Genomic DNA, 18,791 nt, shown 5'->3' on the forward strand with positions numbered 1-18,791 from the left:
TGAAGTACTGCGTCCAGTTCTGAGTACCACATTTTGGGAAGGATGTGGATAAATTGGAGAAAGTCCAGAGGAGAGAAAAAAAATTAAAGGTCCAGAAAACATGGTTTATAAGGAAAGATTGAAACACCTGGGTTTGTTTAGTCTGTAAAAGGGACCGCTGAAAGGGGACATAAGACTTCAAGTACTGAAAAGGTTGTTGTAAAGAGAGGGTGATATACTATTCTCCTTACCCACCGAGGACAGGACAAGTTAGTAATGGGGTTAAATTGCAGCAAGTGAGATTTAGGTTAGACATTAGGAAAAAACCTGCCAAGGTTTTTAAGAACAAGTTAGACCAACGCCTGTGGGGGATGGTCTAGAGATAATCCTTAGCCCTGCCTCAGTGCAGAGGACTGGACACGATGACCTAATGAGGTCCCTTGCTGCCCTACATTTCTATGATTTAATCAGTTCTGATTCCCAAAGTGTGCAATATCTCTTGATAGAATCTAAATGCTCGTTTTTTGATCTGTCTGTACCTGCACCATCAACAAATTCAGGAGTATGTTAACAGAAAAGGGTACTACTCAGTGCAGATGCAAGCCTTAGTAAATCACTGTGGGAGATTCCTGTATGAGTACACAGGGTGGCTAGGCAAAGTGTATGATGCCAGAATTTACGGAAACAAAATTCTGGACTTGTACAGTGGGGGACTCTATCCCAATGAAAAACATTGACATTTATGTCTTTATCCTTACTAATTTTCTGAAGGACCTTAATATCAATTTTTGCTCCATTCCTGAGAGATGCAGATTCAACTGTACATTTGGTATCTGCAAGACGGTAGTGGAGTGTGGTTTTGGGAGATTGAAAGCAAGATGGTGATATCCAACTTAGCATGACAGTTGGTTACTAGTGCAGCAACTATATCGATGTGCTGCATTTTGCTTAATAGATGGATGCAAAAGTGAGGTCCTTAGTGAACAATAGAGTGAGGAGCCAGTAGTTTGGACAAGGTGTTGCACTTGAGGCTGCTAACTTAAATTAGCATAGCATACTAGTATGCTTGCTGCCCAAACTACAACTGCTCTTTGCTCTAATGTATGTTGCTAGAGAAATTTCATGTTGTTTTGGTGGTTTTATGGCAAGGAGTTCTTAGAGGCTTTTTTACACTTGTGGTGGGATTTTACTATTGATGATCGCAGGCATTTATTTTTATCATGATTAAGTAATGACTTGTATTAGTTATGGTGAGTAAGTTTATGGATGAGTGAATTGATGATTTATTGACATTAAACAGTATGCTTGAAGTGTTAATTGTCCTTTTTCCAGAGTCTGATTTATAAACAAACATTCAGACCAGCTGCAGTTGCAAATCTAGATTATATATTCTCAATAAAAAGGCCAATAGAATGTTGTACTGTTTTACAAAGTACATTTATTGGGAAGTCATCCAGAAGTGTGTGTGTATGTAAATGTATATGTATGTATATATATAGTATATGTATGTATATATATAGTATATATACGACTGCAAAGTTTTAGCTGGTAAGTTTTTGAATCTCCATTCAGGAATTGTAGCATTTGAACCTCCCCAGCTCCTTTCCTTCACTTTATACTTTTGAGTGCTCTTTCTAGTTCCCACAATGAAAGATCCATCTTCATTCCTCTACCAAAGATTAACAATGGTAGAGAATGTGAACAGCATCAGACTGTAAGCTTGATCACACTGAACAATTATTGAAAATCGTTGGCACATGGATGCATCGACAACTAAAGACAAGAATTAGCAGAAGTTGGTTTGGTTTCCACTCAGGAATAGGCACAAGGAAGGCAGTTTTTGCCCTGAGGCTCATATATGAGTGTGCGATAGATGTGTAAAGGGAAATGTATATGTGCACTATAGATTTTGAGTAGGCATTTGATAAAATGGAGCTTGACAAGTTGATACATATTCCTGAAGAATGTAATATTGATTTCCGAGATCTGTAGCTAATAAAAAGCCAGACAGAAAGCAGCAGTGTGAACAAACTGAAATATCTGAGTATTGCAGCATCAATAAATCTGTACACCAGCATTGCATCCAATCTTCGTAGCTATTCAACGTATGCGTAGAAGGTATGAGGGAAAGTTTAGAAGATGCCAAGTGGGGCAAACAGGTCAATGGCATATACATCAACAACATAAGATACGCTGATGACCTAGTTTGCATAGCTTTGAGTAGGGAAGAACTTTAGAAAATGCTTATTGCTGTGAATAATGCCAGCAAGAAACGTGAAATGACGATCAGCGTTAGGAAGATAAGTATGATAATAAGTAAACACAGAAGTATACAAGATAGGTACAAGATAGATTGTGGTGAGGTGGTGAAACAACTGTATAGTTCTTCCTATTTAAGGAGTTTAAATAATGTGGGACCAATGATATGTGAAGAAATAAGAGAAGGATATAGCTTGCAGAAAATACATTCAACAACTTTCAAAGTCTTCTGTGAGGTTGAAAGAAAAATGTTCAAATTAGCTGGATAACCAAAAGTATGAATGATGAGGTGATGAGAAGGATGAATTTAAAAAAGAACACAATTACTTGAGACCCTAAGTAAGAGAATAACATCTTTCTGTGGACACATTGCTCACCAATCACAGAGTGACTCAATTCCACCACTCACGTTACCAGGCATGTTCACAGGCAAAGCAAGAAGAGAGAGGAGGAGAGCCGCTACATTGGAAACATCACCAGATGGATTGGTAGCCACAGGAGAGTGGAAATTTTACACATCTGATGCAACTGCAAAAGATGATGTGATGGTTGACAACCTCCATATCAGAGATGTCACTTGAAGGTATATTGGGAGGGATGGAATGCATGGGACATGGATGAGGGACCTGGAGAGTAGGGTCCAGTAAATAGTATCGTATTATGATTATTTGCAGGCATAGGAGCATGCTCTCGACTTGATTCTTCTGTCTGTTGAAATTTTAAAATTATAACTTTTTTTCATTTCCCTCTTGTTCAGAAATAGTGCTGCGTTGGCTCCCTGTTCTTCTGCCTGAACCAGTCCAGTGTTTGAATCTTGCCCCTTAATTTGTGCTTCTTATTCTCAGTATTCCTCTAATTTTTTCCAGTCTTGTGTGGAATACATTTTGTTATGTGCACGAAGGTAATGTGCGGCTGTGCACCACCAGCAGAAAGAAAAAAAACTAGATATAATATATATTTTTAAAAAGTTACCAATAGGGATAATTACTCCAGCCAGGACAAGTTAGGCATTTTAGAACTCACTACCCAAAGAATTAAATTTAAGTGTAAGAGAAATAAAAATTATGAAATGCATAGACCAGAAAAAAATTAAAATAAAACACTTTGAAAGAATAAAATTACAGAGAATATGTGTGCATTGCAGGAAGTACCAAGAAGTAACAACAACAACTCTGTGTGTGCGCGCGCGTGTGTGTGTGTGTGTGTGTGTGTGAGTGAGACATAGACACTGTGTGTGCTGGCTGCTGGGGAAGTGGGAGATGCCTGTCTGCTGTCTCTTTAAGGCACTCACTGAAAGCTCTCCTCTTCCTGAACCATGTCCCCCCTCCCCCACTCTGCGGAGATGGGGTACATGGGAGGGGGGAAGGGGAGAGATTGTGTGTGTTTGTGTGTGTGTGAGAGAGAGGCAGAGATTGTGTGCTGTCTGCTGAGGAAGTTTCTGAGAGACCATGTGCTGTCTCTGTAAGGCACTCACTCACCCGAAGGCTCGTTCAGACCTCAGAGCTGCTGTTATGGAGGTAATTCAGTCATTGGTGCTGTGTTGACTGAGATACCATCCTTGTTTTAAAATGACCAGTGATAGGGTGTCTACTCTGAACAACCACAATGTGGTGTTGGTCTGTAGTCTCTACTCATCGGAACAATTTAATTGAAGATGATTCTGTATTTCATTGCCAGTCCCTTGCTGTAAATATTTTGCAGGTTGATTAGTGCTAGGAAAAAGAACTAGTGTGACTTTTATTAACAAGGGATCTTCTAGAAATACTGGCAGATAAATCTGCAAGTAAGTTTGTTCTGTGCTATATTTTGTTTATCACTTGGCCAGTCTGAAACTGTTTTTGCTTCATAAATTAAAATTAGTTGTGGCCTTGCAACTGTGTAGTTACCCCTTTGACTTGCTAATAAATGGCGCTGATGGATTCTGGAATGAGCTGGTGAGAAAAATAAGTAATTATGTAACATGCTGAAGAATTTTTAGTGGTCTCAAACTATTGGGTGTAAGGGCTGGTGTAAGGGAAAATATATTGTTTCACTTAATAAAGCAACTGGAAGAGCAAATGTGTTGCCCTAAACTTTATAAGCCCAAACACCCAGTTTATATTTTTGTATTATCGAGTATGTTAATCTCATGCTACTCCAAAGTGTATATATTTCAAAAGTGTGTGTGTGTGTATTATATATATATAATAATAATATATATAAATAATATAAATAGCTTTCATAAGAACTAATCTTTCTCTTATGTATACATAGAGAGAGCGAGATTGGTTCTTGTGAAAGCTTTCAGATAGCACTGAAAGCTCTATCCAGAAAAATAATAGCATCGGCAAATGATGGACATAGTCTTCTTTGCATTAATCACATCAAATGGGATCTGCAAGTGCTCTGTTCAGTGCTGTATCCTCTATACCACCACATGCTAACATGTGTTCCTGTATGATATCCCACTGCTGCTTCTGGGTTGGACTCTGTCTTTTTCCTTCCATCTTGATGTGTTGTACTTTTACTCACATGATTGTCAGGTCTGCACTTTATCTGTCCAAACCATCTGAGCCTGCACTCCCTCATTTTTTTCATTAATGGGTATTACTTGGAGCATGTCTCTAACATACATGTTCCTCATGTGGTCTTTCTTGCTTGCTCATCCATCTCAGCATTTGCATGTCTGTGGAACAGATCGCTTGTTCACGTTTGTTCTTTGTTGCCCAACATTCAGTGTCCTACGTTAAAACTGGACAGGCCACCATTACATAGGAAGATATCAGTAAGATTAAAAGAGAGAGTCTGTCACATACCTCTCACTTAATTCTCTCCATTTGAGCCAGACATTTATAATCCAAATTCTAATTTCATCCTTCACTTTTCCAGGATTCTGGAACCCAGATACTTGAAACTTTGCATTTTTATTATTGTCTGCCCACGTAGTTTCAAAGATGATTCTTCAGGGTTCACATTATTGATCTTACATACCATAAACTCTGTTTTTCCTCTGCTTATTTTGAACCTATGTCTCTCCAACACATCTCTCCATTTATCAAGATCCTTTTCTAGACTATCTTTCTCCTACTGCATATAATGATATCATCTGCAACCAGCATGCACCAAGATGTTTTCTTCTGCATATTCCTTGTGGCGGTATCCAGGATGAGGATATATAAGAAAGACCTCATTGCTGATATTTGATGCCCTCTTTTACTGATAGTTCATTTGTTTCACCACTGGAAGTTCTGACTGTTGATGTTGTACCTACGTGGTTGGCTTGAACAAGCCGCACATAAAGTTTTGGTATCATTTTCTCCCTCATCCACCACCAGATGACTGCCCTTGGAACTCAATCAAAGACCTTATCCACATGAATCAGCGCCAAGTGAATATATTTCCTTTTCTCTCTTAATCTTTCCACTAGCTGCCTCAGTGTAACACCAGCATCTATTGTTGACCCTCCTCGCGTAAATCCATATTGTTTTGCGCTAATATCTACTTCACTTCTTAATGTCTTATCAATGACTCTGTCCCCCAGTTCCGTTGTATAACTCACCAGCTTTATACCTCTATAACTTGTACATTTGCCAGCACCACCTTTTCTCTTATACATTGCCAACAAGATACTTTTCCTTCACGCGTTTGGTATCTTTTTCCCATCTCCTGGTTGAAGAGGGATGTCAGCAGATGGATGCTTTCTTTTCCAAAGTTTCTCCATGGATCAGTAAGGATTCCATCTGGGCCTAGGTCCTTTATTATTTTTCATTTCTTTTACAGCATTTGCCACTTCCATCTGATGTAATAGGCTCTACTACGCCAATGTTCATTTTGAAGTCATAGATTCCAAGTCCAGAAGGGATCATTGTGATAATCTAGTCTGACCTCCTGTATAACACAGGCCATTAGAACTTCCCCCAAATACTTCTAGGGCATATCTTTTAGAAAAAAAATTCAATTTTGATTTAAAAATGGCCAGTGATGGAGGATCCACCACAACCTTTGGTAAATTGTTCCAATGGTTAATTATTCTCACTGTTAAAAATTTGTACCTTATTTCCCATCTGAATTTATCTAGTTTCAGCTTCCAGCCAAAGGATTGTATTTATATCTTTCTCTTCTAGACTGACAAGCCCATTATTAAATATTTGTTACCCATCTAGATACTTACAGACTGTAGTCAAGTCACCAGTTCTCTTTGTTAAGCTAAATAGATTGAGCTCTTTGAGTTGATTGCTGTAAGGCATGTTTTCTAATCCTTTATTCGTTCTTGTGGCTCTTCTCTGAGCCCTCTCCAGTTTATCAACAGCTTTCTTGAATTGTGAACATCAGAACTAGACATAGTATTCCAATGGTGGTTGCACCAATGCCAGATAGAGAGGTAAAATAACCTCTCTACTCCTATTTGGATTCCCCTGTTTATGCATCCCAGGGTTGTATTAGCTCTTTTGGCCACAGTGTCACTCTGGATGCTCATGTTCAGCTGATTATCTACCACGACCCCCAAATCTCTTTCAGAGTTTCTGCTTCCCAGGATGGAGTCCCCCATCCTGTAAACATAACCTATGTTCTTTGTTCCTAGATGTATACATTGAATTTAAGCCATATTAAAACTCGTATTGTTTGCGTGTGTGAAGTTTACCAAGCAATCCAGTTTACAACTGCATTAATCGCTTCTTATAATTACTAGAGTATAACTGTTATCGGTCTGCATTTTTGTGTCATGTCTGTACAGATCCACTCACTGACACATCACTAGTATGTATTTTCTCTCTCATAAATGCTCTCGATCAATTTACTCATTCCGGGATATCCTATGTATCTGTAAGGATTGGCTTTTTAATACTGTGGTACGAACTTAATTATCCAAAATAAAATTATTGATCCCAGCATCTGGTAATTACATTTAAGATTCTCTAGATTATCAGAAACCTGTCTCCCTTGACATTTGGGTAGTCAAGTTTGTACTCTGTGATTTAAAAGTATTGTAACAGGTGTTTGTTTGCACTATGCATAAAAATGAAATGCCTTTATGTGCATGTTGAGCTTGGAGGCATCTGATAATTATTAAATCATACTTCCTAGTGAGGTGTTTTGGTGTTGAACATTTGAGTGGTTTTGGTTTTACATGTTTGGGATTTATTTTTCATATATGTTGTCCCTCAGAAGGTTTGAAAACACTTGTCCAGTGTATAGGATATTGGTGCCTCTACTTTCTTCAAGATGTAATTAAATACGTGAGATCCTGGATGGAGGGTTTTTTTGTTTTGTTTTTATCTTGGGTATGTTTAGCAGTGTGTTTGGGGAAGCTGGTGGTGATGGACAAAGTAGGTTTAAATTGTCTATCCTTTTGCTTTTCTGAAATTTTCCATGGTTTGCTTAGCCTTAATATTGAGGATTATGGAGTATCTAATGGGAGTATAAATATATATAGTGCTTTTCAGAAGGATAAAAATACAAACAAATACCCTGAAGAGTTGGCAGTCCAAAGACTCAATGATTTCTTTAACTGTGTGTGGATTTTTTTCACTAATAACCTTAAGGGTGTCAAGTAGTTTTGGAAAAATGACTTTAAGGAGATAAGGGAGGATGTTTGGCACATGTTAATTAGGAGACTTCTAAAGAAGCAACAAAGTTGGGAATGGTAAAAGTCAGAACAAGAAGGAGAGAAGTTTGGGAAGACCATAGGGTGTATGAAGAGTTAATAAGGGCAATTGTACAATGCTTTGAAAATGGGGAGAATCCTAAGCTGTATATGAAAGAAGAGTAAAATATGCGAGAAGGGAGGAAACAGTGCTGTGGGGCAGTGTGGAGGAGAATGATACACAGACTGAGAGTCTCTTTTCTCATTTGTAAAAGAAATAGCGATAAGTATTTGTGACGTGTTTGTTGCAGTTTCAATATAGTGGTAATATGCATATCTCCAATCTGTACGAGTACATCTAGTAACTGGTTGAATTAAGTGATGGAGGTATGTTTATGGTACAGTCTTTATAATCCTTTGAATTAGTTCCAAATGTAAGAGAGATACTGGCAGGCCAGGATTCATTTATATCAGTTACCTTGTGTTAGGGTGCCATGTTTTATATTTGTAACATTGGCATCCAAATTACCATGCATTCGTGTTTTTGATTGGGCTTTGTCTTAAGTTTATAAAGACATTTTTACAATGGTACATTAGGTATTGAAGGAGATGATATGTTTTCTTATTTTTTTTCTTTTGTTGGCAGGAATAATGGAAATCTGTAGGAAATTTCTGGAGTGGGATTGACTTGTATATTTCTAACAGGAATCAAATCTTTTCTCTGAGGACATAGAATAGATTACTTTTCCTAAAAGCTTATATAAAGGGAGATTGTCAACTTGAAATCTCAGTGTTAAAAATTGGATACTAATCTTGTCCTTGTGTGTTCCTGGCTGTTCCTTGTGTTACATTTCTCTCCCCTTTTGCTAAGATAAACAAGATAAAAAAATAGAGCAATATTTTCTCTAATCTTCCAACTGTAGGAATCTTAGGCGACGTCTATAACAGTAGCAGCTTTTTTTCCCCCCAGAAGGCTGATTTTTAGGTGGGCTGGTATAGTTTAATGGTCTGCCAGCATTTCTTAGTTCTGGAACTATAAAAGATTTTGGATATCAGTGTGGCACTGGCAGCCACAACTTATTAATTTTTTTCATAATTTTGTTGAATGTGTACTTTATAAGTTTGTCAACAGGCCTACAAGACATGTCAAATAAGTTTCTGTGTTGTTGTCTGAGACAGCACAGATCTTGGGTCCCTTCTTCTTACTTGATCTGACGGGCACAATGATGATCAGTTGCCATCCAGGATTTTTCTATATTCTCTTCCATTCCCATTTGATTCTTGCCTTGTGGGGTGCAGCATGCAGAAAAGTGACTTCCACAGCCACATCTCGCACTATTTTGTTTGTCCTTAGAATACTCTATCTGAGAGCATAATACAGCCCAAGAGGGCTAAATTAAAAGAGGTGGTGTCACAGGGTGGATTTAATTTAAATCAAATTGATTTAAATCACTAGTCAGGAAGACGCGATTTAATCATGGATTTCCACATAAAATGCGTTCTTTTTGGTTGTTATAACCTTAAAACATATTCTTCACAACTCAGAGATAAATGTAGGTTTCATTTTTAGAAGGTACACACTATACATTTTTAAAGTGATTTATTTTGAAAACTTTTCAGATTAGTTTTACAGCTATATCACAAAATGAATGATTGTTTGGTTATTTCATTTACCAAAGGGAATTGAAGCAGATATTTATGAAGTCATTGGGAGGTGAACTATCTCCAGTTCAACAGGTTAATCATTAATATTTGGAGGATTTTTTTGCCATGCTGTATTACGAGGAGAACATCACCAGCCATTTACATTGTTTTATTTAACTAAAACAACAACATTATGTATTCTGGATTTTTTTTCTTCAACAGCAAACATATAATATTTTTACAAAACAAGCATATGAATTTTTGAATTTAGTTAAACGTTCAAGTTTTTTAAAATCAGGTTTGTTTTTGTTAAAACTGTTTTTAACTAAAATAGTTAAATGAAATATTTAAAAAAAACAACAAAAATTAAATAGACTATTTTAGCTAGGTCAACATGAGAAACTTAAAATATTGGCTTCTGCAGCTAACTCAGTCGTCTTCACCTTCATTTTCCTGTTTGTTCATAATCTGGAAAAGAAAAAGAAGCTTTTCTGCTTTTTCAGGTCTCAAATGATTTCTCAATTTGGAATGAATTGGTCCAAAGGAAGAAAATATTTTTTCTACACCAGCAGAAGAAGCTACTGCTGTTAAAAGTGAGATTATCACTTCAACAGTCTCCAAATCCAAGTGCTTAAGTGACTTCCACCAGTTCACTGGTGTGGCTTTCTTTAAAACATCATCAGCAAATATATTTCTTGGATGGTTCACCTGTAGGTCTGAAGTTTATTATAGTTGGCATTACGGAGGGATGATTGCTGAATGTCCATGTCATAGCCAACTCCCCTTTTTCAGCAGTTAAGATTTGACCCTGGTACCAAGTATTGAGAATATTTGTAAGAAAATAAGCTGGAGATAGTGCTTGTCCCATTGATTTTTTTTTTAATGCTTGTAATTTAACACTGTCATTGCATATTTCTCTTTTTAAGATCTCATTCAGTTCCTTCCAAATTTCAACAGCGTCAGCAATAAAACAGCGATTTCCCTGCATTTTGTTCAAGGCTACAGAAATAGGCTTCAGGGTACTCAGCATGCGTTCAACGTTTCTCTTAAGCCCAATGTTGAGAACTTTGGCTGTGACACAGCTATGGTACATCTATTTTTTCACGATTTAGTTCACAAACTGTCATCAGATTAGGCCAGTTCTTGATACAGTGCTCAAAACAGTCCACTACTGAGTTCCATCGCATGTCTTGTGGGAGAGTTAGCTTGGTTCATCCCACTTTTTTCAGAGAAGCTGCTGCAAAGTGGTTGTTACAGAAGTATTTTGCAATTTCAACACCATTAGCCTCTATTTCTGGAACACTGAAGTCTTTGGCTAGGAGGTGCATCAAATGAGCACTGCAACCGTATATTATTAGCTTGGGACTCTCTTCTAAATTTCTTCTCATCTTGGATACATTTGCAGCATTGTCTATGACCAAGCTGCGTACTAGACATTTGAATTTTTTTTCAGTTTGTTATAGCTTTTACTGCTACTTCTTTTAAGTATTCTGATGTGTGTGCATTTCCTGATGTATTGTTTCTGTAAGAGACATTCCGTTCTTTTGTTGTCACACAAGCACATACAACAGGATCATTGTGGACATTGCTCCACCCATCAAGACTCAGGTTCACAATTTTACCCTCTAGACATTTTTCACGCTGCTCAATTTCTCTTTCATACACTTTATCCAGCAATTTGCCTGCAACATCTGCTCTGCTCGGTGGACTGTATCCTGGTCTTAATGACTGAACCATGTTAATGAAGTGTGCATTCTCAATCATACGGAAAGGAGAGTTTCTTGCATGACCAAACCGGGCAATTTTTTCATCCATTACCTCTTTTTGTAATCTGCTGGTTCTTATCACAAACGTATCTATGGTTGCTTCTGGATGATGGAGATTTTTTTTTTCTCTTTGCTACAGGTGATATACTGTGGTTATGTGACATACATGATGTGACTGAAACACTATCATTGGCAGATAACTCTGAAACTATAGAAAATGATGGTGAACTTGAAGATGGATAGTCTTCAGTATCCTGTATGTTGAGGATGAATTCTCCTAAACAAAATAAGTCAATGCAGTTATTTAATTATTATTACCATACTGATCATTTAGTATTACTCATTGCATTCACTGACACTCAGTACTACTTTAAAGGTTTCAGAGTAGCAGCCGTGTTAGTCTGTATTCGCAAAAAGAAAAGGAGTACTTGTGAGTGAGCTGTAGCTTATGAAAGCTTATGCTCAAATAAATTTGTTAGTCTCTAAGGTGCCACAAGTACTCCTTTTCTTTTTACTTTAAAGGTGAAATTGTAAAAGTAAGATCTGCCTGTTTCAGCTATTTATTTTTTTATCACAACTGCATCTAAAATTATAGTACCATAGAGTAACAACTATATTTTTTGCTCAAACATGAGAATTCAAGAATAGTCCAGAAGGAAGACAGGAAGTTCTTAAGAAAGAAGTATGAAATAGAAAAGATTACCAACCTGAAGATCCTGCATGTTCATACATGTTCCTTTCATCATCTTCGACTTCAGTGCAGCTTCCTCCTGAGAAGGAACACTTCTCATGATGTTGTTTCATTCGGACAACCAGGCATTGCATTTATTTGTTGCACTGTTTGCATTTTGAACACGTGCCTGTCTTACCCACAGGTAGAGGAACTTCATTAAAATATTCGCAAACTGGCTCTCTTTTATGGCCTGCTGTCATTATAGATTTTTCCTTCTAGTGAGAGAATAGTATGGTAGATCTCAAATCAATGAAGGCTACACTGAGAAAGATCTCAAGACTTCTGGAATATGCTCCTTAAACAGTTTCACTTTTCTTTCTACTGCCTGTCCCTCCCTTCTCACATTTATCTCCAGACTTCTTCTCCTTGTCCAGATCTATTCTGCCCCCAACAATCTTCTATTCATTGAACTTTCTGAAACGTTGCACTTTTAGAGAGAGGTAAGGGATTGACTCTGTGTACACAAATTTGCGGAGGGCCAGTAGGGTTGAGGTCTGTTATTTCTCACCTCTCTCTCTATTTATTTATTAAAAAACATTTTTGCTGTTAACAAGCATGTTATCCCTGGAGACACAAATCCACAGTTCTCAAACTGCAAAACTAAGCATCTCTGGTGGTATCTTCTAGACTGAGCACTGAGTTCCATTGGGTAGATAGAAAGATTAACCTAAATAATCTATACAGAAGCCCCTGGAACTCCGTTAAATCGGGTCCCTAATCCATGAACTAATGGAACTCGTTTACAGAACTTTTCTTAAACATTACATGAATATATTGTCTCATACTATAGAATTAGAATTTATAATCCCTATTCCATAATGAGATATCTTTGAGCTATAATGTATCTTAATTAAAACTATCTTTAGATAGGTTTTTTTCCTCAAAAAGCATTTTATCAAAAAAATCCGACAAATAAAATCCGTTTTTTTTAAAAAAATTTTTAAAAATCATTACTTTTTATTTACTCTGGGTGGTGACGGGACCCTCAGTTGTATTTCTTGCAGTAGAGCTTTATTCGGGTGTGTTATTTTTTTCTTTAAGAAACTTTTGCTACCCTAGCAGTGTGAGACAACAACTGGCTTAGTCAGCTTGCGTGCAGGACAGAGAAACTCACTTGCAGAAATTTAGGCCCACAGTTTTGGGCTCAAAGATGGATATTCTACGTGACTTTTGGGAGACAGGAGGTTTCACTGACACAGTCTCTCCTCTCTGTAGCCACTGAATTGCTAGAATAGATTAATGAGTCTTTCCCGGAAAAACTTTGCTTCCCTTCAGAAAATTATCTAGAAAGCCTCCCTGGGGCCTGGGATTATTTGCTGAGGCAGCTATTAAATTAAAAGACCAGAAATAAAGTTGGATGAGGCAGGGCCAGGAAGGGGGAACCAAGAAACCTCCTCCTAGTCTACTCTTCTGTTCACAGAATCATGGAAACTGTGCCTTCCCTGACTGCAAGCTAGGTTTTTTTAGTGTCATCCAGTGGTGACATAAACTCCCTCAGGATTCAAATTGATTCCTCAATTCAGAATTAGAGGGAAAAACTCAGTTTCCTTGTTTCTCCTTTATGGTGTCATTATCCACCAGCCGCCCAAGCCTGAACATGACCTGCTGTGGAGGGAGATGTTGATTTGTTGCTCCTGCTTGTTTGGCAGCTGAATCTGCTTCCTGCTCGCTCAGCCTCTTTGTTATTCCTCTCTGCTGCTGCTGCTGGGTGGTGTGGCCTAATCAGAGAGATGGATAAACTGGGAGGAAAGAGAAGGCTGAGCTATTGGACTCCTGCCTGGCTATCATGGGATTAGCAGACTTCTGTGGCTGGAAAGAGGCCACTAAAGAAATCAGCCAGGGCAGAGCGGAGGTTGGGGAGCTAAAAGTTGGGGTGACTTTTCTCTTTTTTAACCCATCCTTGAACCCATTGTGGATCCATTGCAGTCTAATGGAGGTCACAACCTACAGATTGTGAAACTGCAGAAAACTATATTTACAAACAAGCATCAGGCAAGCACAAGACACAGCAGCATATTAGAATCATCGGACTGGAAGGGACCTCGAGAGGTCATCTAGTCCAGTCCCCTGCACCCATGGCAGGACTAAGTATTATCTAGACCATTCCTGACAGGTGTTTGTTTAACTTTGTCTTACTGAATATGTTGTGGCTGAATTGCTGAGGCACAAGGATGTATTGATGTGGCAAACAGTATACTAGTGTCCTGGGAAGTGGTAGCCTTTGGAATTCATTTGCAGACCAAGAACTAAGAGTGCACAAAATTTTCTTGAAAGCTGATATATTTCTTTGAATATAAAAATAATTCTGAGTATGTATTGTTTGAAATGCAAACAGAAAAAGTAAAATGCTCATTAGCTTATTAATTCAAATACTAGGGCACTAAGTGAATGTTTGAATATTTTAATGTTTGATACAACAGTAAAAAATACATGTGTGTAAAATGCAAATTTGTAAGAACTCCTTCAAGAAATTAATTAAAAGCAGGGTGATATCAAACATTGGCATTTAACAGAAATCTTACAGCATTAAATCTTGGCAGTTCTATGTTAAACTTTCACATATATGAGAACAAGAAGTTTATTCTGGTCTATTTACTCTCTCTCTTTTTTTTTTTTAACCAGAGAAAGCAACTAGTGAGATGAATACTGCAGAGGACTGGGGCCTCATCTTAGATATATGTGATAAAGTTGGACAGTCGCGCACAGGGTAAGTGTTATGAACTGGGAGGTTTTAAACTATGAATCTTTCATTTTTATCCTCGTAGATCACTCTTCATTATATTGATGTTGAGGGGGAGAGATGATGAAAATTTTGAGTTCAGACATTGTCTTGTCCTCTGTAGTTTAATTAACTTGGTTTAGAATGTACTTGCTATAGGAAGCAAAGGAGGGATATTTATTTTCACACACTATTTAAAAACCTGGGGTCTTGATTTAGGACTTGCATTTGTGCATACAGCAGTTACTTTAAGGGTATGTCTACACTACGAAATTAGGTCGAATTTATAGAAGTCGGTTTTTTAGAAATTGCTTTTATATGTTCGAGTGTGTGTGTCCCCACAGAAAATGCTCTAAGTGCATTAAGTGCATTAGCTCGGCGGAGTGCTTGCACAGTACCGAGGCAAGCGTCGACTTCTGGAGTGTTGCACTGTGGGTAGCTATCCCACAGTTCCCGCAGTCTCCGCTGCCCATTGGAATTCTGGGTTGCGATCCCAATGCCTGATGGGGCTAAAACATTGTTGCGGGTGGTTCTGGGTACATATCGTCAGGCCCCCGTTCCCTCCCTCCCTCCGTGAAAGCAGCAGCAGACAATCGTTTCGCGCCTTTTTTCTTGAGTTACCCGTGCAGACGCCATACCACAGCAAGCATGGAGCTCGCTCAGGTAACCGTCACCGTATGTCTCCTGGGTGCTGGCAGACGTGGTACTGCATTGCTACACAGCAGCAGCAACCCATTGCCTTGTGGCAGCAGACGGTACAATAGGACTGGTAGCCATCATCGTCATGTCCGAGGTGCTCCTGGCCACGTCGGCCAGGAGCGCCTGGGCAGACATGGGTGCAGGGACTACATTAGAAGTGACTTGACCAGGTCATTCTCTTTAGTCCTGCCTTCAGTCCTATTGAACCATCTTATGGTGAGCAGGCAGGCGATACGGATTGCTAGCAGTCCTATTGTACCATCTTCTGCCGGGCAGGCAAGAGATGAGGATGGCTAGCAGTCCTACTGTACCATCTTCTCCTGAGCAGCCATGAGATGTGGATGGCTTGCAGTCCTTCTGCACCGTCTGCTGCCAGCCAAAGATGTAAAAGATAGATGGACTGGATCAAAACAAGAAATAGACCAGATTTGTTTTGTGCTCATTTGCTTCCCCCTCTCCCCCATCTAGGGGACTCATTCCTCTAGGTCACACTGCAGTCACTCACAGAGAAGGTGCAGCGAGGTAAATCTAGCCATGTATCAATCAGAGGCCAGACCAACCTGCTTGTTCCAATAAGAACAATTACTTAGGTGCACCATTTCTTATTGGAACCCTCCGTGAAGTCCTGCCTGAAACACTCATTGATGTAAAGCCACCCCTTTTGTTGATTTTAATTCCCTGTAAGCCATGTCGTCAGTCCCCCCTCCCTCCGTCAGAGCAACAGCAGACAATCGTTCCGTGCCTTTTTTCTGTGCGGACGCCATACCAAGGCAAGCATGGAGGCCGCTCAGCTCACTTTGGCAATTAGGAGCACATTAAACACCACACACATTATCCAGCAGTATATGCAGCAAAAGAACCTGGCAGAGCGATACCGGGCGAGGAGGCGACGTCAGCGCGGTCACGTGAGTTATCAGGACATGGACACAGATTTCTCTGAAAGCATGGGCCCTGCCAATGCATGCATCATGGTGCTAATGGGGCAGGTTCATGCTGTGGAACGCCGATTCTGGGCTCGGGAAACAAGCACAGACTGGTGGGACCGCATAGTGTTGCAGGTCTGGGACGATTCCCAGTGGCTGCGAAACTTTCGCATGCATAAGGGCACTTTCATGGAACTTTGTGACTTGCTTTCCCCTGCCCTGAAGCGCATGAATACCAAGATGAGAGCAGCCCTCACAGTTGAGAAGCGAGTGGCGATAGCCCTGTGGAAGCTTGCAACGTCAGACAGCTACTGGTCAGTTGGGAATCAATTTGGAGTGGGCAAATCTACTGTGGGGGCTGCTGTGATGCAAGTAGCCCACGCAATCAAAGATCTGCTGATATCAAGGGTAGTGACCCTGGGAAATGTGCAGGTCATAGTGGATGGCTTTGCTGCAATGGGATTCCCTAACTGTGGTGGGGCCATAGATGGAACCCATATCCCTATCTTGGCACCGGAGCACCAAGCCGGCGAGTACATAAACCGCAAGAGGTACTTTTCAATAGTGCTGCAAGCTCTGGTGGATCACAAGGGACGTTTCACCAACATCAACGTGGGATGGCCGGGAAAGGTACATGACGCTCGCATCTTCAGGAACTCTGGTCTTTTTCAAAAGCTGCAGGAAGGGACTTTATTCCCAGACCAGAAAATAACTGTTGGGGATGTTGAAATGCCTATAGTTATCCTTGGGGACCCAGCCTACCCCTTAATGCCATGGCTCATGAAGCCGTACACAGGCAGCCTGGACAGTAGTCAGGAGCTGTTCAACTACAGGCTGAGCAAGTGCAGAATGGTGGTAGAATGTGCATTTGGACGTTTAAAGGCGCGCTGGCGCAGTTTACTGACTCGCTTAGACCTCAGCGAAACCAGTATTCCCACTGTTATTACTGCTTGCTGTGCGCTCCACAATATCTGTGAGAGTAAGGGGGAGATGTTTATGGCGGGGTGGGAGGTTGAGGCAAATCGCCTGGCTGCTGGTTACGCGCAGCCAGACACCAGGGCGGTTAGAAGAGCACAGGAGGGCGCGGTACGCATCAGAGAAGCTTTGAAAACCAGTTTCATGACTGGCCAGGCTATGGTGTGAAAGTTCTCTTTGTTTCTCCTTGATGAAACCCCCCGCCCCTTGGTTCACTCTACTTCCCTGTAAGCTAACCACCCTCCTCTCCTCCCTTCGATCACCACTTGCAGAGGCAATAAAGTCTTTGTTGCTTCACATTCATGCATTCTTTATTCATTCATCACACAAATAGGGGGATGACTACCAAGGTAGCCCAGGAGGGATGGTGGAAGAGGGAAGGAAAATGCCACACAGCACTTTAAAAGTTTACAACTTTAAAATTTATTGAATGCCAGCCTTCTGTTTTTTGGGCAATCCTCTGTGGTGGAGTGGCTGGTTGGCCGGAGGCCCCCCCACCGCGTTCTTGGGCGTCTGGGTGTGGAGGCTATGGAACCTGGGGAGGAGGGCGGTTGGTTACATAGGGGCTGTAGTGGCAGTCTGTGCTCCAGCTGCCTTTGCTGCAGCTCAGCCATACACTGGAGCATACTGGTTTGATCCTCCAGCAGCCTCAGCATTGAATCCTGCCTCCTCTCATCATGCTGCCGCCACATTTGAGCTTCAGCCCTCTCTTCAGCCCGCCATTTACTCTCTTTAGCCCGCCACCTCTCCTCCCGGTCATTTTGTGCTTTCCTGCACTCTGACATTATTTGCCTCCACGCAGTTGTCTGTGCTCTGTCAGTGTGGGAGGACAGCATGAGCTCAGAGAACATTTCATCACGAGTGCGTTTTTTTTTTCTTTCTAATCTTCACTAGCCCCTGGGAAGGAGAAGATCCTGTGATCATTGAAACACATGCAGCTGGTAGAGAAAAAAAAAAGGGACAGCGGTATTTAAAAAGACACATTTTATAAAACACTGGCTACACTCTTTCAGGGTAAACCTTGCTGTTAACATTACATACATAGCACATGTTCTTTCGTTACAAGGTCGCATTTTGCCTCTCCCCACCGCATGGCTACCCCCTCACCCTCCCCCCTCCCCGTGGCTAACAGCGGGGAACATTTCTGTTCAGCCACAGACAAACAGCCCAGCAGGAACGGGCACCTCTGAGTGTCCCCTGAAGAAAAGCACCCTGTTTCAACCAGGTGACCATGAATGATATCTCACTCTCCTGAGGATAACACAGAGAGATAAAGAACGGATGTTGTTTGAACGCCAGCAAACATACACTGCAATGCTTTGTTGTACAATGATTCCCGAGTACGTGTTACTGGCCTGGAGTGGTAAAGTGTCCTACCATCGAGGACGCAATAAGGCTGCCCTCCCCAGAAACCTTTTGCAAAGGCTTTGGGAGTACATCCAGGAGATCCGCGAATGCCAGGGCAAATTAATCCTTTCACATGCTTGCTTTTAAACCATGTATAGTATTTTAAAAGGTACACTCACCGGAG

The 18,791-nt window shown here is 40.3% G+C and overlaps 1 protein-coding gene across 3 annotated transcripts in view; it reads left to right on the forward strand.

Annotated features, from left to right (window-relative positions):
- STAM (signal transducing adaptor molecule) overlaps nucleotides 1-18,791 on the forward strand; it is a 76,640-nt gene that overhangs the window by 7,244 nt on the left and 50,605 nt on the right. For 2 of the 3 annotated variants that reach the window (XM_037890792.2, XM_037890797.1), the window contains one exon: nucleotides 14,567-14,651. In XM_037890792.2, the coding sequence (XP_037746720.2) occupies nucleotides 14,567-14,651 (85 nt within the window). Of the gene's footprint in view, nucleotides 1-2,673; nucleotides 2,822-14,566; nucleotides 14,652-18,791 lie in introns of those variants that run through there. The other variant, XM_037890793.2, reaches the window with a different exon arrangement.

Source organism: Chelonia mydas, chromosome 2 (genome assembly GCF_015237465.2).
Source record: "Chelonia mydas isolate rCheMyd1 chromosome 2, rCheMyd1.pri.v2, whole genome shotgun sequence".
In the NCBI taxonomy this organism is placed as follows: domain Eukaryota; kingdom Metazoa; phylum Chordata; order Testudines; family Cheloniidae; genus Chelonia; species Chelonia mydas.